This window comes from Dermacentor silvarum, chromosome 8, assembly GCF_013339745.2.
Source record: "Dermacentor silvarum isolate Dsil-2018 chromosome 8, BIME_Dsil_1.4, whole genome shotgun sequence".
Classification (NCBI taxonomy): Eukaryota; Metazoa; Arthropoda; class Arachnida; order Ixodida; family Ixodidae; genus Dermacentor; species Dermacentor silvarum.
This window is the reverse complement of record NC_051161.1, coordinates 64,396,369-64,411,650: the sequence shown is the minus strand read 5'-3', so window position 1 is coordinate 64,411,650 and position 15,282 is coordinate 64,396,369. Positions and strand designations below refer to the sequence as shown.

Below are 15,282 nucleotides of genomic sequence, written 5' to 3'. Positions count from 1 at the left end.
CTGTTATCTGCTTTCTGATCCTTTGACACTTCATCCGTTATCTCCCCTACTGTAATGCTGCACAGGCATTGTGGGTCCAGAGTATGCAAGGACTCAATCCTGCAATTCCCAAAAGCTTTTCCTGAGGACAGTAGTGACGAGTACAAACACAATACAATTCATGACGCCACATTGCCGCCGTTGGGGTGCAAAACATGAAATGGAAAGCACAAGCTTCGGTTCCCACACTGATAGAAAAAAAAAATTTATCCAAGAAATGCTAATAGTTACAACACTTCACTCATATAAGCAGATTTCACATACCTCTGTACTGTCCCTTTAAAAGGATACTTTTGAAATTCCAGAGATACTCATTCGGAAGCTAACACGTACAGTACAGTCTTGCAGTTTCCTAATGAATTGAATGAGTATTTGGGAAAGACGCGTTCCTGATACACTGACTAATATTTCCCGATTTTTAAACACAAAATATGCTACAAAGGTTTCAAGGAGTCCATTTGATAAAGAACAAGAATAAGCATTATTTACAGTATTTAATGCATGTACTTATGCCATTGACAACTAAAAACTGAAACAACCGGAGATGAGAGTATCTGGCACACCATGACAGTGCTGAAACACTGAGAAATTGTCTAAATAATAAATTGCTTTACCTAAATTAGAAACCGAACTTGTAGACTGACCAAAGGTCAGGCAACCTCATTTAACAAGTGGAAATTAGCAGAAGTTAGTGACTGACTACAGTATAGACTACTTATAACGTAACCGCTTATAGTGCAGGACCGGATATATTTGCGGCCTTTTCAGACTCCCGTTAATTTTCCCATAGCACTCCATGTATACAAGTATCGCTTATAGTGCAGTTGCGGGAAACGAAATACCGGTTACAGTGCGGCTGCCTGGGAGTACGGAAGTCGGTGGAGACGGCGAACGCTCCCTTCAAACGGGCGCCCCAAGTAGTGATCGAGGAAGAAAGAGACGAAGTGGAGGAGAAGGGCACGTGGTGCGAACGAGCAGCCAGTGAGGCTGAAACCAGAATCTTGAGTGCGAGTCGAGTCATGAAATATCACGACGAGCATAGCGAGCGAGGGCCACGAAACGGCCAATGCTCGCTTCACAATAACGGCAGTAAACAAAACTTCAGCGAGCGAGCGGGCGGCGCGGCACGGCGAAGGGCGCACGTGGAGACCGGTGAATGTGAGGGAGGAGGGCGGCAGGGAAGCGGATTTCGCCTTGGCAACTCCGCCGCTTCGGTGGCTCCCCTTCTCTCCCTCGTAGCTCCCTCACTTTCGACTGTCACCGTGCACGCTCGCCGCCTTGCAGGCGCCGCCACTACAGCCGGCCCGGCACCAGCTCCCCGAAGTTTCGTTTTCTGCCGTTATCGGGAAGCGGGCGTTTGCCGGCGTGGGTAGTTTCATTGGCCGGCCTAGGAAAGCGCCGCTGCTTCCCTTTGCGCCGTAGCCACACCGTGCAAGGTCAACACGTGACTAGAAAGTAGAGGAAGCATAAAGGAGAAAGAAGGGTTCACTGCCATTTTCTACGCGTGTTTACGGTAGCGTGGCTGAGACGTCGGCACGTACACGCATGTTCCGGCACAACGCAGAATCGGCGACCTTGCTATTTGAGAGAGGGTGAAATGTCCGCCGCGTTTCTTTTTTCTTTTCTTTTTTTGGTTTGTTCGCGCGCGACATTGAGGGGTCTCCTCTAAGCTTTTACTTTATGGCGGTGCCGGAGCAATGCCGATCGGAGGCGCCGCCGCGTGATTTGGTTCGAATTAACGAGATTCGACTGTAAATCGAATGAAAACGTTCTAGCCGCATTCCTCGACTGCCGCATACGTGTGGCGGCTCGGTGCACATGTTTTGCATATGTGCGGGCCTTGAAAATTGTTGCTTTGGTTATAGTGCGGTACCGCTTATTGACCCTTTTCGCGGCGCTCCCGTGGGCGCTGCCATGTTTGATCACGTGGTGACGCGTCCATTGCTTGCCTCAGCCGCCTCCATTGCCTACGCGTTTACAATACAAACGCGTGATGCCGGTGCGGCGCAGCAAACCTCCTTTTCGACGCACATCGTAGACGGTGACTGTGTGGACGACACTAAGCTTTGGCCACAGCTTTAGAGGACATGTAAGCGCTTTCAGAGCTCATTATGCCTTGTCCAAGCGGCGCGAGCAGCGTATACGGTGCTTGTACTAAAAGCAGGGCTCGAAATGTATTCCAAGCTGTCCAAACTGTGTGCTCTTCGTTATTTATTTGGCAAACATTTTGAACCAGCGGCTTGTCATGTTTCTGACTCAGTAAAGTTCCTTAGTTCCTCGGTGCGGCCACTATCTGATTGTTTATTTTCAGCGTAATCGCTTGCGAGTGTGCTCTGCTGCGATAGATTTGTTCTTGCTGCGCACAAAGCTTGGAATATAAATGTTCTGTACTTTGCGGTAGCTCGTAGCAAAGAGGTATTATCGCTAGTCCCTCGCTTACTCTGTGGACCGTCACGAAACGTTCAACTTCCAATATTCGTGTCTTGTCGGTGTAGTCGCTGTCACTCGTGCTTCGGCACATTGATTCAAGTGAGCGCCTATTCACTTATTATTGATACGTTGGCGATAGGGTGGGCGTAGGTTTGCGTGCGAGTAGGGGTGGATGTGTGTAGATAACATTCGAGAAACTTACTATGCCAGTAAGGGCACTACTTCCTTTTGTAACGAGCGGTACTCACTTTCCAGTGCCGACGTTCTGGAGTTGAAATCCTTTCTTTTGGAGGTTAGCTATATAGCTCAGGCGGACGAATTATGTTTTTTTTTATCCTCGAGGAAAGCCGTGCATCGCGAAGGGCGGCAAGATAGGCAGTCCTTATGTAGCAGCGGCGACACAGGTTGATTCCATTCCAAATATGTGAATCACATTTTTGCAGCGAACTGCAGCACACGTCTTCTCTTTGTCGTTACACATTTTGCAGCATGAATTGGGCAGAGTGCATTAGCGAACACCCAGTTGCATTTTCGACAGCTGATCGCACAGTAGCAGGGCAGAAGCAGTAATGGTTTCGTATTCGTGCGCATTCGCTGAGGCAACGTATGGCGCGCCGCCGAAAGCGCCATCTCGTTCCTCTAGAGCAAACTGCTCTGCGAAAAGGGTCAATAGTGCGGATATTCGCGACTCCGGCGACTTACGTTATAAGCAGTCTACACTGTATTTGCTCAGCAAGTGGTGCCTCTCTCCAACAGTCTATAGCACCTAATCCCCCCCCCCTCCTCCGAGAAAATAAAAAATAAAATGAAATGAAATAAAATGAAAAGCTTCGATGTCATATCTCAACGAGAATAGATGGCAGAAATGCTAACTTTGTGTTCCCTTTAACGGCACACAATATTGCGCAACTAAACACAAAAGTTGCAGACGCCACAAACCTTCCGGGTCATCCTGTTCTTCTGGCATCTGCGGCACGCAGCACTTCTGACGCCATGCAAGAAGCTCATCATTTGTGCGTTCCACAAACTCCTGCAACCTCTGCCTCTTCAGCTCCTTTAACCTTGACAGTTCCTGTTTCAGCTGCCAGGACAGAAGTAAATGAGCAGTGAGAGGAGCAAATTAACAGAACTGATCACGGCACAAGCTCAGCAACAAACATCAGCAGCAGCAACAAACATCAGCAGCAGCAACACCTCTCACATCCAGGATATGCAAGACACCATAAAGATTCGTGAAATAGAGGGAAATCTGTTGCCACTGCCTACGAAAATTTTTTTAACGAGCACCACTGCACTAAGGGAATGACAATGTGGGTTATGCGTGCGCTCGGCTTGTCGCAAAAGTGACTCGGCCTAAAGCACTGCCACGTCTGCACAAATGAAGCTTTCTTACAGTGAAATCCCTGGAAAAAGTTTTTGGTTTACCCGTACTGGATCCTTGAATCTAGTTCAGTCACATATACTGGACCAATAAGTGAAGAAAACAAAAACATGCAGTTAAAACCGATGCTCAGCATCGGTTTTAACTTCAGTGTACTGCAGTTACTGTTCAAGTTTGATTATTTATTAAAGACTAATTTATTACGTCGTAATACAGAAAAACATGCACTTCAAACAATATAGGCGAAACTTGTGCACTGTGATGAATGATAGTTTGCCAGGTGCATTTTCAAGGTGCGCTGCATCTCCGATGCAAAGTCAACACTTCCTGGCAATCCCTCGCACACAGCAGCATTGCTGTTCCTTTTGGGTCATTATAATAAACTATGCCAGACAGCACTCGGAGCTTTAATAAAACATAAAACAAACCAGGCCACTTGTACCGCACTTATTTAAGATCCCATGCGATACTAGGCTACTGTTATATAAAAGCTTATTTCTCGAACATGCCTCTGGTTTGCTACTTGTACTAACAGTGCATGACGTTCACTGAAGTATGTATAAAAAATTCTTATTCTGGCATAATTACGGTCAGCAAATTGAATAGCGAACGTTCGAATAATTTGATTCACGCATTTAATATCTACTACAGTGTAGACCGTGTATAACGTAAGTCGCCGGAGTCGCGAATATACGCACTATAAGCGGTACCACACTATAACCAAAACAACGATTTCATTGAGATAGCAATGATATGGTCACTACAGGCGCATTTCTGCCGTTGCCGTCTCTGTCGCCACGAGGTTCCGTGTATAAAGTCCAAGGGCGATAAAATCGTCGCTGCACACCATATGCTGCCTTGTGCGAGTGAAAGCATGCGATGGTGAGTCGACAATCGCGTCTTAATCTCACGCACGCAAGGAAGGAAAGAGGGCAGGAAGCGTGCCATTTTCTGTAGCACGCAAGGCTCCGGGGGAGAGTAGGCAGAGGGGGGTAAGGAGCAATCTACTCCCAGCGCGCACCTGCAAGGGCCACTGTATCTTGAAAGCCATCTGTGACAGAGGCACAGTCCGCTGTGCACTGTGTTTTCGCGGCTTAGATTGCGTTGATGTGAGACGCGGCACGGAGGTCAATTCGCTCACTTCTGCTGCCGCGCTTCCTCACTATAGCGTTTTGACAACGAGTTCGCGTAGTCATCAAGTGAGACGTGTTCATGTTTGCTTGTGCATGCGTGACACCATGCTTGTTAATGTGCAGAGAGCCATGGCGGCGGACACACTTTTGCATGCTCCCGCCATTGTGTCATTTTGCCTGCTCCGCGCGAGGAATGCTGGGATGCGTGGCTGGCGCGGCTCGATGTGGCGGGCGAAAAATAGGAACGGAGCTATTTACGTGCCCGACGGCATTAGACACGCCGGTTGTTTGGCACCGCGACGTCGCGGAGCTCGATGTGCGTGCATGCGTTACGTTGGAGTATATCTGCAGCTTGAGGGGAGCATTCGCCGTCTCGGTTAACTGCCGAAATTCCAGGCAGCCGCGCTGTAACCGGTATTTCGTCTCCTGCAACTACACTATATGCGACACATGTATACATAGAGTGCTATGGGAAGATTAACGGGAGTCTGAAAAGACCGTATTATATCCGGTCCTGCACTATAAGCGGTTACATTATAAGTGGTCTATACTGTATTCGAATTTTCGAATATTCAATATATTCGGTGTAGAGGCCCGCACAGCACCACATGTCATGTATGCCGCGGTGCCCTCATGCTTAATGCCGTGCAAGCGAGCGTTTCACTTTGTTTTCGGAGCTATAGGAGTGCCAAGGGCGCCCCGGACGGGCCGCCTCGGCTAACAGAGTAGCGGACTGTCACTGCGAGCGCTCCTCGACGTTGGCCCGATGCGGGGATCGGACATACAGCGCCCGAATGCCGCAATTCGAAGAATGGCACCGCGTCCGCCAGGGACGCTTCTGTCAGTACAAGGTTCGTCAGGGTCGACAGGACCGATCAAAATGACAAGGTGCCACGGACAGGCGGAATGTCAACAAAAGCAGCGCTTATTTATTAAACTGCGAAAGCATGTGCGTTCCGGATCAACTTTGACCACCTCGAGTTCGTGCACCCTGGTGCACAAGCATCTTTGCATTACACCCCTACCAGAATGTGGCCGCCACAGCCGTGAAGTGAACCTCCACTCTTATGCTCAGCACCATAGCCACTGAGTGAACGCAGTGGGTCAAGTGAAAACAGGTTCACAGCAGGTTGACCATCACGTCACAAAAGATGTGTGGGCCAGGGGCATACAGTGTGTGCGAGTGGAACTCACCGTGTCAGTTACTTCCGGGGTGAGGCCAGTGGGACGCCCGAGCTGTTGTTCTTCGGGCACACCAAGCCGATCCCAATAATTGCTTAGCTGCTCCATAAGAGCAGCGATTTCCTCACGGCGTGCATTCCCGAGGTCCTTCAACTGTGGACATATGTGCAAAGACAGAAAAAGTGGGGCTGCTCAAAAAGAGGGGACTGGAATCGATATCAACTCTGACCAGAGGCAGCAACATTATTCCTTATGAGGTCTGCACAGAAACAGTGAAAAGGCGTGTCTACAAATAATTTTTTTTTTATTACCTCCATTTCTTTGGTACATTAGATGGGCATGACCATTTGGATCCTTAGCCAAAGGCTGGTATGGTGCCATGCAATAATAGCACAATTTTTTTTGAGGACAGAAGTTTTACCTACTGAACACTACCAAAATACAAACATACAAATGACACACAAACTTGAGAGCACAAAGTAATAGCATATTAATACAAATTACACAAGCACACAATGCGGTCTATTCGTCAAATATAATGTATTACCTGCAACACATTTCATTATATTCCTTGTAAAACATTTACGATAGAAAACGTGAACAATTTATTTGCTACAACACTTGGCTAATTTATAAAGAAATGTTAGATTACATGCCATGTAGAACAGAACTATGGAAAGTTAGAGAACAAATGAGATTTACAAACACCTGCTGAATAGATTCCCACGACTGAAACAGTCTAAGAGATAAATGTACACAAATAGAAAACTCGACATTTTGGGTACTATAAGCGGACACCTTTGGTGCAATGTGCAGTGTGTTTGGTGCAGTGTTCCCGATGTGTCCCGACGTGTGCCTATGTGTGCTCAGACATGTAGTGAGCTCAAACATTCAAAGTGTTCCTACATGGAGTGGGCTTCCATATCTGGAGCCTGTGTAAATATAATGTAAAACAAACCCCTTTTTCTCTCGCTCATACTCCCGGACGTACTCATCCATATGGCTGGAGGATTCCTGGCCTAAACGCTACCCCGAGCTGCAACAGCTCTAACTATTGCTACCGCTTAAAAGGACTTGCTGAGGGCTTAGTTGGCGCATACTTGATATATAATAATTATAAAGAAAAAAAAATACGCAGCACAAAAGAAAAGTGCTTGTTCCATATTGTGCCCCCCACCCCCCTCCCTCATTTTCATGCCGAGTATTGCACTGCTACTATTTTGCTTTTTGGAAGTTCTTTGTATCACTGTATTTTTCCTCACTGTAAAAGGATGCACCATTATGTTGCTGATGCATTGCATGCAATGTATGAAGGGATGTGGCTTTGTAATGCTGCCATTTCCAACAGCTTTTATACTGCTTGTCGCCAGCTTGATGTATGCAGTTATGCGATGCAATCAACATTGTTACATATGCACTGCTCCACAAAAATGCCAACACCAGTTGTCACAAACTCTAATGATGCCTTTATTTTTATTTTTGTCCCCATTTTGTCATTGACGTAGATGCTGCCATGCCACCATTGCCACCGACGTCATTTGGTATGGCACATGAATAATTGAAAATGAAATGGAAGTGCCACCTTCATTTCAGTAAGAAAGTAAGGACAGCGAAGGGAGAGAGCCCCTATTGTATCTGTGCATCTAAGCCGCTAAATGTAACTCACCCTCTGAAGATAGGCGGCAGCATCTTCAAGATTCTGCAAGGACAGGATGAAGGTCTCAGGGCTGTCCACAATTTCACGCTCGAACTGCGTGTCAGGCTCAGCTCCAATCAAGTGTAGCTGAGCCACTACCTCCCTTTGAAGGGCCAGGAATTGGCAAGTTCGCTGGGCCTAGAACAAACAGGGTCACAGGTCAACGTGGAAGCGCTGGGTGTCTGCCAGAGCTGACTGGCAGCAAAAACCCGCAGCATGGTTGCTGCAGTGTTCGTGCAATTTAGCCAATCTTCTGGCAAAAGAAAAAAGTGCGCACGTTCAGAGAAATGTGCTGAATGAACTGGAGCATGCTCATGTGAGGCAGAATGCCACTGTGGCAACAGATAATTAGGTGTCCACGAGTACCTAATATTTGAATGTGAATAGAAAAGCTTATTAAATGCCTATACAATTCAATGATTTGATAATAAAATTTGCAATATTTATAGGAGCAGTGCAGAGAAATTCATAAGGCTGTTCAAAGTGCTCAGTCACTCCTGCAGCCATGACACCAAAGAAGCTAGTGCTTCAGGAAGCATCATTGCACAATATCTTGGACTATTAAGGATGCTTTCTTCTAAGGCTGCCTGCGAATTCTCCACCTCAATTTAAGTGATATACTGCTTTGTTTTATTGGCTTTTGTGTGGAAGAAGGCAAAAAAGGACTGTAGGGACACTATTCAGGGAAAAGGAAGCGAGCTTTGGTAGTGAAGTTCACCCTTCTGGCATCAATGCAATTCAAAATTCCAATTTCTCCCACAATAATGAACCAATTCGAAACCTTTTTGCAGTAAGATCACTCATGCACTTAACTTGCAGTGTAGAAGTAAAATTTCCGACAGGGCCTGATGAAGGGCCCTTTAACTTTAGCGATCATTCCATTCCTGCAGAAATGATGATGTATGGTGCAAGGGCGCAAGGGCCAGGTATGGCCAAAGAGCACCAGGCCAGTGGTTATGAGCTGACAATGGAGCAATGAATTGTGAAAGGTGTGTCGTGGCTGTAAAAGGGCCTAAAACTAATCGCTGTAAAAATGCGTAAAATATATATGTAATAAAATTATGGCAATGGCTTATGAGGTGCACTATGATCACGAAAGAACAAATTGCAAGGAAATGACGATAAACGAAAATACATCAGATTTTTTTTTTCAAAAAGCACTATTGCCTTGGCAGACTCTTTGAAAACGTAAGGGCCTGGAGGCGCGTGCTATGCAAAACTACTATAGCGGCGACATCCTCCGAGGAGAGGATGCGCTACGAAACTCTTGGGCAAATAACATGCAGTACATCGCTCAGAAAATCCAGAACAGCTTTGGTGTTAAAGAGAGGTTCGTCGCCAAGAAACATAGCGGGGTGGAGAGGGAGACGGTACTGGTACGCTAGAGGAAAGTGTCTTTTTCTCTCTTTCGGCTTCCCTGCACTCCACGAGCACGTGGAGCATGGTAAGCCTCTCTCCACATCTACCACAGGTTGGCGGGTCATTTCCAGTTAAGAGAAAGTTGTGGGTGCCGAATGTATGTCCTATTCTCAGACGAGAGAATAGGACATTAGTTCTTCGTATTTTCGTAACAGGATGCCAGGGGCCAATCTGTGGCTTAACTAAGTGGAGCTTATTGTTCGTTTCGGCATCCCACAAGTGCTGCCAGTGGCTTCGAAGTTTCTTTATCAAGTAGGGCTTAAGATCTCTGGCAGGGATAAAAGTGGTAGGGTTAAGGGCTCGCGATGTAGTTGATGTGGCCATTTGATCAGCCAGAACATTGCCCTCGACAGCCTCGATGGCCAGGCATCCAGCATATAATATGCTGGTTAGACATGTATGCTTTGCAGAGAGCAGACTACAGTTCAATAAGTACAGGGTTTTTGTGTCTATGTAGAGTCATGACGGCTTTTACGACGCTTAGGGAGTCTGTAAATATTGTTGATCTTTTGAGTTTTGATTTGCCCATACTCTTCACAGCCGATAAAAGTGCATAGGCCCCAGCCATAAAAATGCTTGTTTCCGGGTGCAGTACATCGGACTCTGAGAACGACGGTCCGACTACTTCGTAAGATACCCCTGCATGTGACTTGGAAGCGTCAGTGTAGAACTGAGTTCAGGACGAGTACTTGAATTGAATTTCTAGAAAATGCATTCAGATATGTGCCTCTGGAGAGTCTTTTGTGACCTCTACAAACGAGGTATCACACTCTACGAGTTGCCACTGCCACGGTGGCACTGGCTTTGCTGGGGCCATCAGAGCATTTTCAGGTAGTGGGATAACCATTTATTCACCAATTTTCCTTACACGTACTGAGAAGGGATGTCTTGCTGTCGGCCGGTTATTAAAGAGTGTGGCACTGGTCATCACTGGTCATGTCATTTACGGTTGAGAAGGACGGGTGTTCAGAGTTCGAATTAACTTTCAGGAAATAGGTGAGGCTTAGGTCCGAACATTGCATGTCAAGCGACCACATGTCCGCCTCTACATACAGGCTTGTCACAGGACTTGTCCTGAAGGCACTAGTGGCTAGGCGGATGCCTAGGTGGTGTACAGGATCCAGCATCCTTAGGGCGCTAGGCGTAGCGGAATGGTGCACTATGGCACTGTAATCTAGTCTTGTGAGTATGAGGCTCTTATAAAGATTCAAAAGACACTTTGTGTCACTACCCCAAGCGGTGCGTGACAATACTTTTAGAATATTCATTGTTTTCATGCACTTACTTCTTACATACTGTATGTGTGCCACAAATGTTAGCTTCTTATCTAAAATCACACCTAAAAATTTATGTTCTGTTTTTACGACCACACGTTTTCCCTGCAACTCAATGTCAGGATCGGGGTGCAGACCCCTCTTTCTGGAGAACAGGACGCAGGTGGTCTTTTGTAAGTTAAGGCTAAATCCATTCTCATCTGCCCACTTAGACACCTTGTTCAGACCAAGCTGAATCTGCCGCTCACAGACTGCAAGATTACACGAGGCGAAACCCATCTGTACATCATCGACGTATGCAGAGTAAAACATCCATTCCTGCAGTAACCCAATGTTCATTTGTCCGGGTAACATTGGATTCTAACTTGAAGTAGAAGGGCTACACTGCTTTTCTAAGACAGAAGTCTGTCTGTGGCATAAGAATATTGCTCAAATCTCGGTGTTAATTTGCCGAGTAAGCTTTGATGAAATTATACCTTGCTTTCATTCACAGTCATTTCAATTATTGCATCTAGGCATGGGGAAACACCTATCCAACTCACCTAATGCCACTACAACACATTCGAAATCAAGCTATTCGAATACTTACATTCAGTCCTTACTGTGGCAATGTGTCGCACCTTCTCACTCACAACTTACTCACTGAACTTACTCTAAGTACAAACACTGGTAAATCTAGTGGTTTATTTCTTTGCAACTGTAAATGATCGACAGTCAAACCTCGATATAACAAGTTGTATTTGCATCGGAAAGGTTCGTTATATCGAGAATTTCATTATATCGAGGTTTTGTTAATTCAATAGAACTATAATGGGGAAATAAAAATAGTTTGTTACATCGCAAATTTCGTTAAATCGAGGTTCGTTATATGGAGGTTTGATTCCATTGAACATTCCTCTTAGTGCACCTTAACTTTCTTTCAGTGGAATCTCCAGCACCTTAAAATAAAAACTTGGAGTACGCTTAAGCTTTGCCTTTAAGAGTGGAATGCGATTGCGTTATTGGACGCCGTTGATGCTGACAGTATTTTCTGTGACATGGAGGCGATGTACATCTTAGTTGCAGTACTCAAATGCGTAAGGAAAGAAAAGGGGTTAAACATAACCGGGGGTTAAGTCGGCCTCAGGGGGGGGGGTTACAACCCCCCCCCCCCCCCCCCCCGTCGGTGCGCCACTGGGAGGCGATCGAAATTTAGAAAGGCTCGGTTTTCAACAGTCCCCTCAATGTTGCCTAGAACCAAAGTACAGCGAAACACTATCGGAATATGAGGACGTTTAAGCTTCGCCTTTAAGGGTGGAACGCGATAGCATTGAAGAATCCCTGGCTGCTTAACAGGCTTTTTTCTCGCATTTTCAAATTACAATCCGACGCTATCACGTCTGTAGGTTGTGCTTAAGTCATCGTACTTTACGATTTTTGACGGATTTTACTTTGAGAAATCCAATTTTTGTTCACTAACGCCTTGCGCCACGCGAAGGGCATGTGTGGTCGGGGTGGTTCGGGGTGATGTGGTTCGGCATGATTATTTCCGCCAGACGCCGATGCTTATGCCGACTCTGACGCCAGATTTTCTGCGACACGGGGCGTTAAAATTAAGTAACCTTTCATTCATTTATCAGGACCGTGATTTGTGGCTGAGGGGAATAATAAATGAAATGAACTGAAGTACGTGAACACCAAGGAGAAACGAGAACTAGTTCTGGATGCACACCTTTTGCTGTTCGAGAGCCTGCAGACGTTCCCGCAGCTCTTGCAGTTCCTCTTGCGATGGTAAGGCGCCCCCGTTGCCGAAAGCAAATGTAGGCTCTTGCAACCTGCGGCAGAGGTCAGCCTCCTCGCTTCTCAACCTGCGAAGCTCTCGCTTGCGGGAAGATCTCATTTCCCGCAGCCTCTGCACGAGCGCTCGCATCTCGTCTTCCTGCTGCACCACTGTACGGCCTTCAGGCTGCGTTGGGAAGAGGACCAAAGATGCTGTCACAACCAGCAGACTCGCGGAGAAACGATACAGGTCTAGCTTCAGACACGCACTCGGGGCACAGCTTGCAAGCAAGTTTAGCCAACTTCTACTACTTCAGAGCACACTTGTCTGATGTGAAGGTTTTAAATATTTGATGCTAGTCAATGACAGCTTTCGTCGTCTTTCCGAAGATATTTAAGTTCCACGCTGCCAATCCTATACAGAATTAGTGCCTTCGTGCTTTATTCAAGATGTCTCCTTCCTCGTAAATGCATGCAGTCATGCATGTGCGTGGGCTTCAAGCCTCTTAATTTTTTTTAGGCAAAACAAGCATTACTTACTGCACAAGAAACTAATATTTATTACTTTCCAATTTTGATGAATCATCAGAAAATCAGATTAATTAGATGAATCACCAGCCCTTTTTTTTTGTGCTCCCTTGAAGGGTTCGCATACTTTTGTCTTTGGAAGCCTGACAAGGCTTCCTAACAGAGGAGCCAGTGTCTTCCCTGTACAACGAGTGTACAAAATAAGCGACAGTTTTCAATCGACTTCAATGCATTAACATCATTACATTGCATTAACATCGACAGCCTTGAGACAGGTTCTGCCAGAATGTTTTAAAGGCCAACTACAACGAAATTTTGGGGCAAGTAAAAAGCCCCATTCCTGATTAGTGCAAATACTAAGCAGCCTTTGTGCAAAATATTGCTTTAGAAACAGTAGTGGACGACGCGTCATAAATATAGAGCAGAAAATAGAAAAATGCCGCTACTGCTGTTCACCAGAAGTCCTGTGCAAACTGAAATGTCAAGAAGCAGTGCAGTGCCAGGTCATGACCCCAGAGATCAGGCAGTGCTTACAAAGTGCTGAAAATTTTTAAGGTCAGACTGGGATTAACGTCGCATCTTACCACCAGGTGTGCGTTCTGTACTACTTAGGTGCTACATAAAGGCTGTTTATAACAAAAGCAGACATTTAAAAGCAGTATAGTTTTCACAAGGTTGGTTAAATCGGTAATACTAAATGATCAGCATATACTATTGAAGCAAAGCAAGGTTTGGTTGCCGTTGGCCTTTGAGACTGAATACAGAAACAAGAAAGAAAAAAAAGCAAACAAAACAACATCTCTATTTTTGACACCATAGACTTATCAGACAGCCATAATTACAACCGACATGTGAAACTCGTAAAAACGGTAAATTAATTGAAGTCACTTTACCATGATCCCATTATGTACAGAAAAAAACAAGATTTGTGAGAAGAGGTTGGAGGGGATGCTTTAAAGCTGTTTTAAAATGTAGAACCGATTTGAGACTCACCAAGTCGACAGGTATGGCGAGCTCTGCAGCCAGACGCTCCACTTCATTTGTGTAAGAGGTGATATGCCTCAGTATTCGCTGTTTCATCTCCTCCTGATCCTCTCTCATGGCCTTGAATAGGTTGACAACGTGCCTCTTAGTTCCCTGCAAGACGACTTTGCAATGCCTCCTTGTCAATTCCAAGGTCACGCCACAGCTCTGCCAGTGCACGTACATGGACCCCGACGACATCGCAGATCTCGCTGGTTGTGGCGTCGCTGCATTTGGAAAGCAACAGCAGAGGTCTCGGCATGCTTTGCTTTCCATGCTTCCCCACACTTCAAAAGCGAAATACAAAGCTCGTTACTGCATGAAAGACACTATGACCAAGTGCCATCAAAGTAATTTTAATGTCACGAGCAGTTTGACTGCACTACGACGACTGCAAAACTGAGCATGTAGGTATAAAACACAGTGAAGGATCTCGGAAATCACCGTAAGCTTGGCAACGGAGCTCCTCTTATGTTGCATCAGTCTTTCAGAAGTCCTGAACCTAGCGCGAGTATGGGCAGATAACCTAACCGGAGCATTATACCGATGATGTGCAAGAATTGTGCAGGGGCATACATGGGCTGTAATAAATCCTTAGGGTACTTCACGCATTTGCCAGGGGGGGGGGGGGGGGGCTTACTGACTATCTATGTCCCTAACCATTTTCCCGCCAACCTGGGTCACTTGGTAGCCCATGGTCGAATGGGTAGTGCATCGAGCTTCTGTGCTAAGGGAAGTGCCCAAAACCAACCTGCAGACCAACTTTCAACAGGGGGTATGTGGCCCTGTGTACCTATGCGGCACTCTTCAACGTGCCTCTTTCACACCGACACGGGTCACTGAGCATGCAGAAGTAGGTATGTGTCAATGGGTATGCTCCTCAATGAACACACCTCATACACAATGCGTTTCAGTGGTGGCAATACACTGTGTCGCTATACTGCTTTAATGCCAAAATGCATTACATTTGACAGTTATCGTGAGATGGGTTCTACCGCATTTTTCTGGGCTGTCTTTAGTAAATTACATTTGTACTACAATACCAAAAAGGCCACTCTTACCAAGAGAAGTGCCTTTCTAAGACAGAAAAGATCCAAAACTTAAAGACAGGTGGCGACACTGCCTTGAAGTTCCTGCACCAGCCCATCGTGAAGTCGTGGATTTTGATGGAGTGTGCTCGAGCCTGGCTATCTTTCTTTTAATGAGTAAAAATGCGTTACATTGCATTGCATTATAAAAGAGCCAAAGATTGAGCTTGACAAGCTTCAATAACATTTACTCAGCACCAACAACCTAATTACAAAAAAAAATAACAAAAAAATAACATACACAATGTCGCACCGACGTTTGGGTATAGGCACAAAATTAAGAAATTTCTGTTCAAATGATGAGTCTATTACTGCGATATTAATGAAAAGT

The 15,282-nt window shown here is 45.8% G+C and overlaps 1 protein-coding gene across 1 annotated transcript in view; it reads right to left on the bottom strand.

Annotated features, from left to right (window-relative positions):
* LOC119462170 (protein regulator of cytokinesis 1) overlaps positions 1-15,282 on the bottom strand; it is a 28,257-nt gene that overhangs the window by 10,881 nt on the left and 2,094 nt on the right. The window contains exons 2-6 of the mRNA XM_049672521.1: positions 13,834-14,090; positions 12,266-12,499; positions 7,832-7,999; positions 6,178-6,318; positions 3,409-3,550 (exon numbers count right to left, since the gene is read on the bottom strand). Coding sequence (XP_049528478.1) covers positions 3,409-3,550; positions 6,178-6,318; positions 7,832-7,999; positions 12,266-12,499; positions 13,834-14,064 — 916 coding nt within the window. The 5' untranslated portion in view covers positions 14,065-14,090. The remainder of the gene's footprint in view (positions 1-3,408; positions 3,551-6,177; positions 6,319-7,831; positions 8,000-12,265; positions 12,500-13,833; positions 14,091-15,282) is intronic.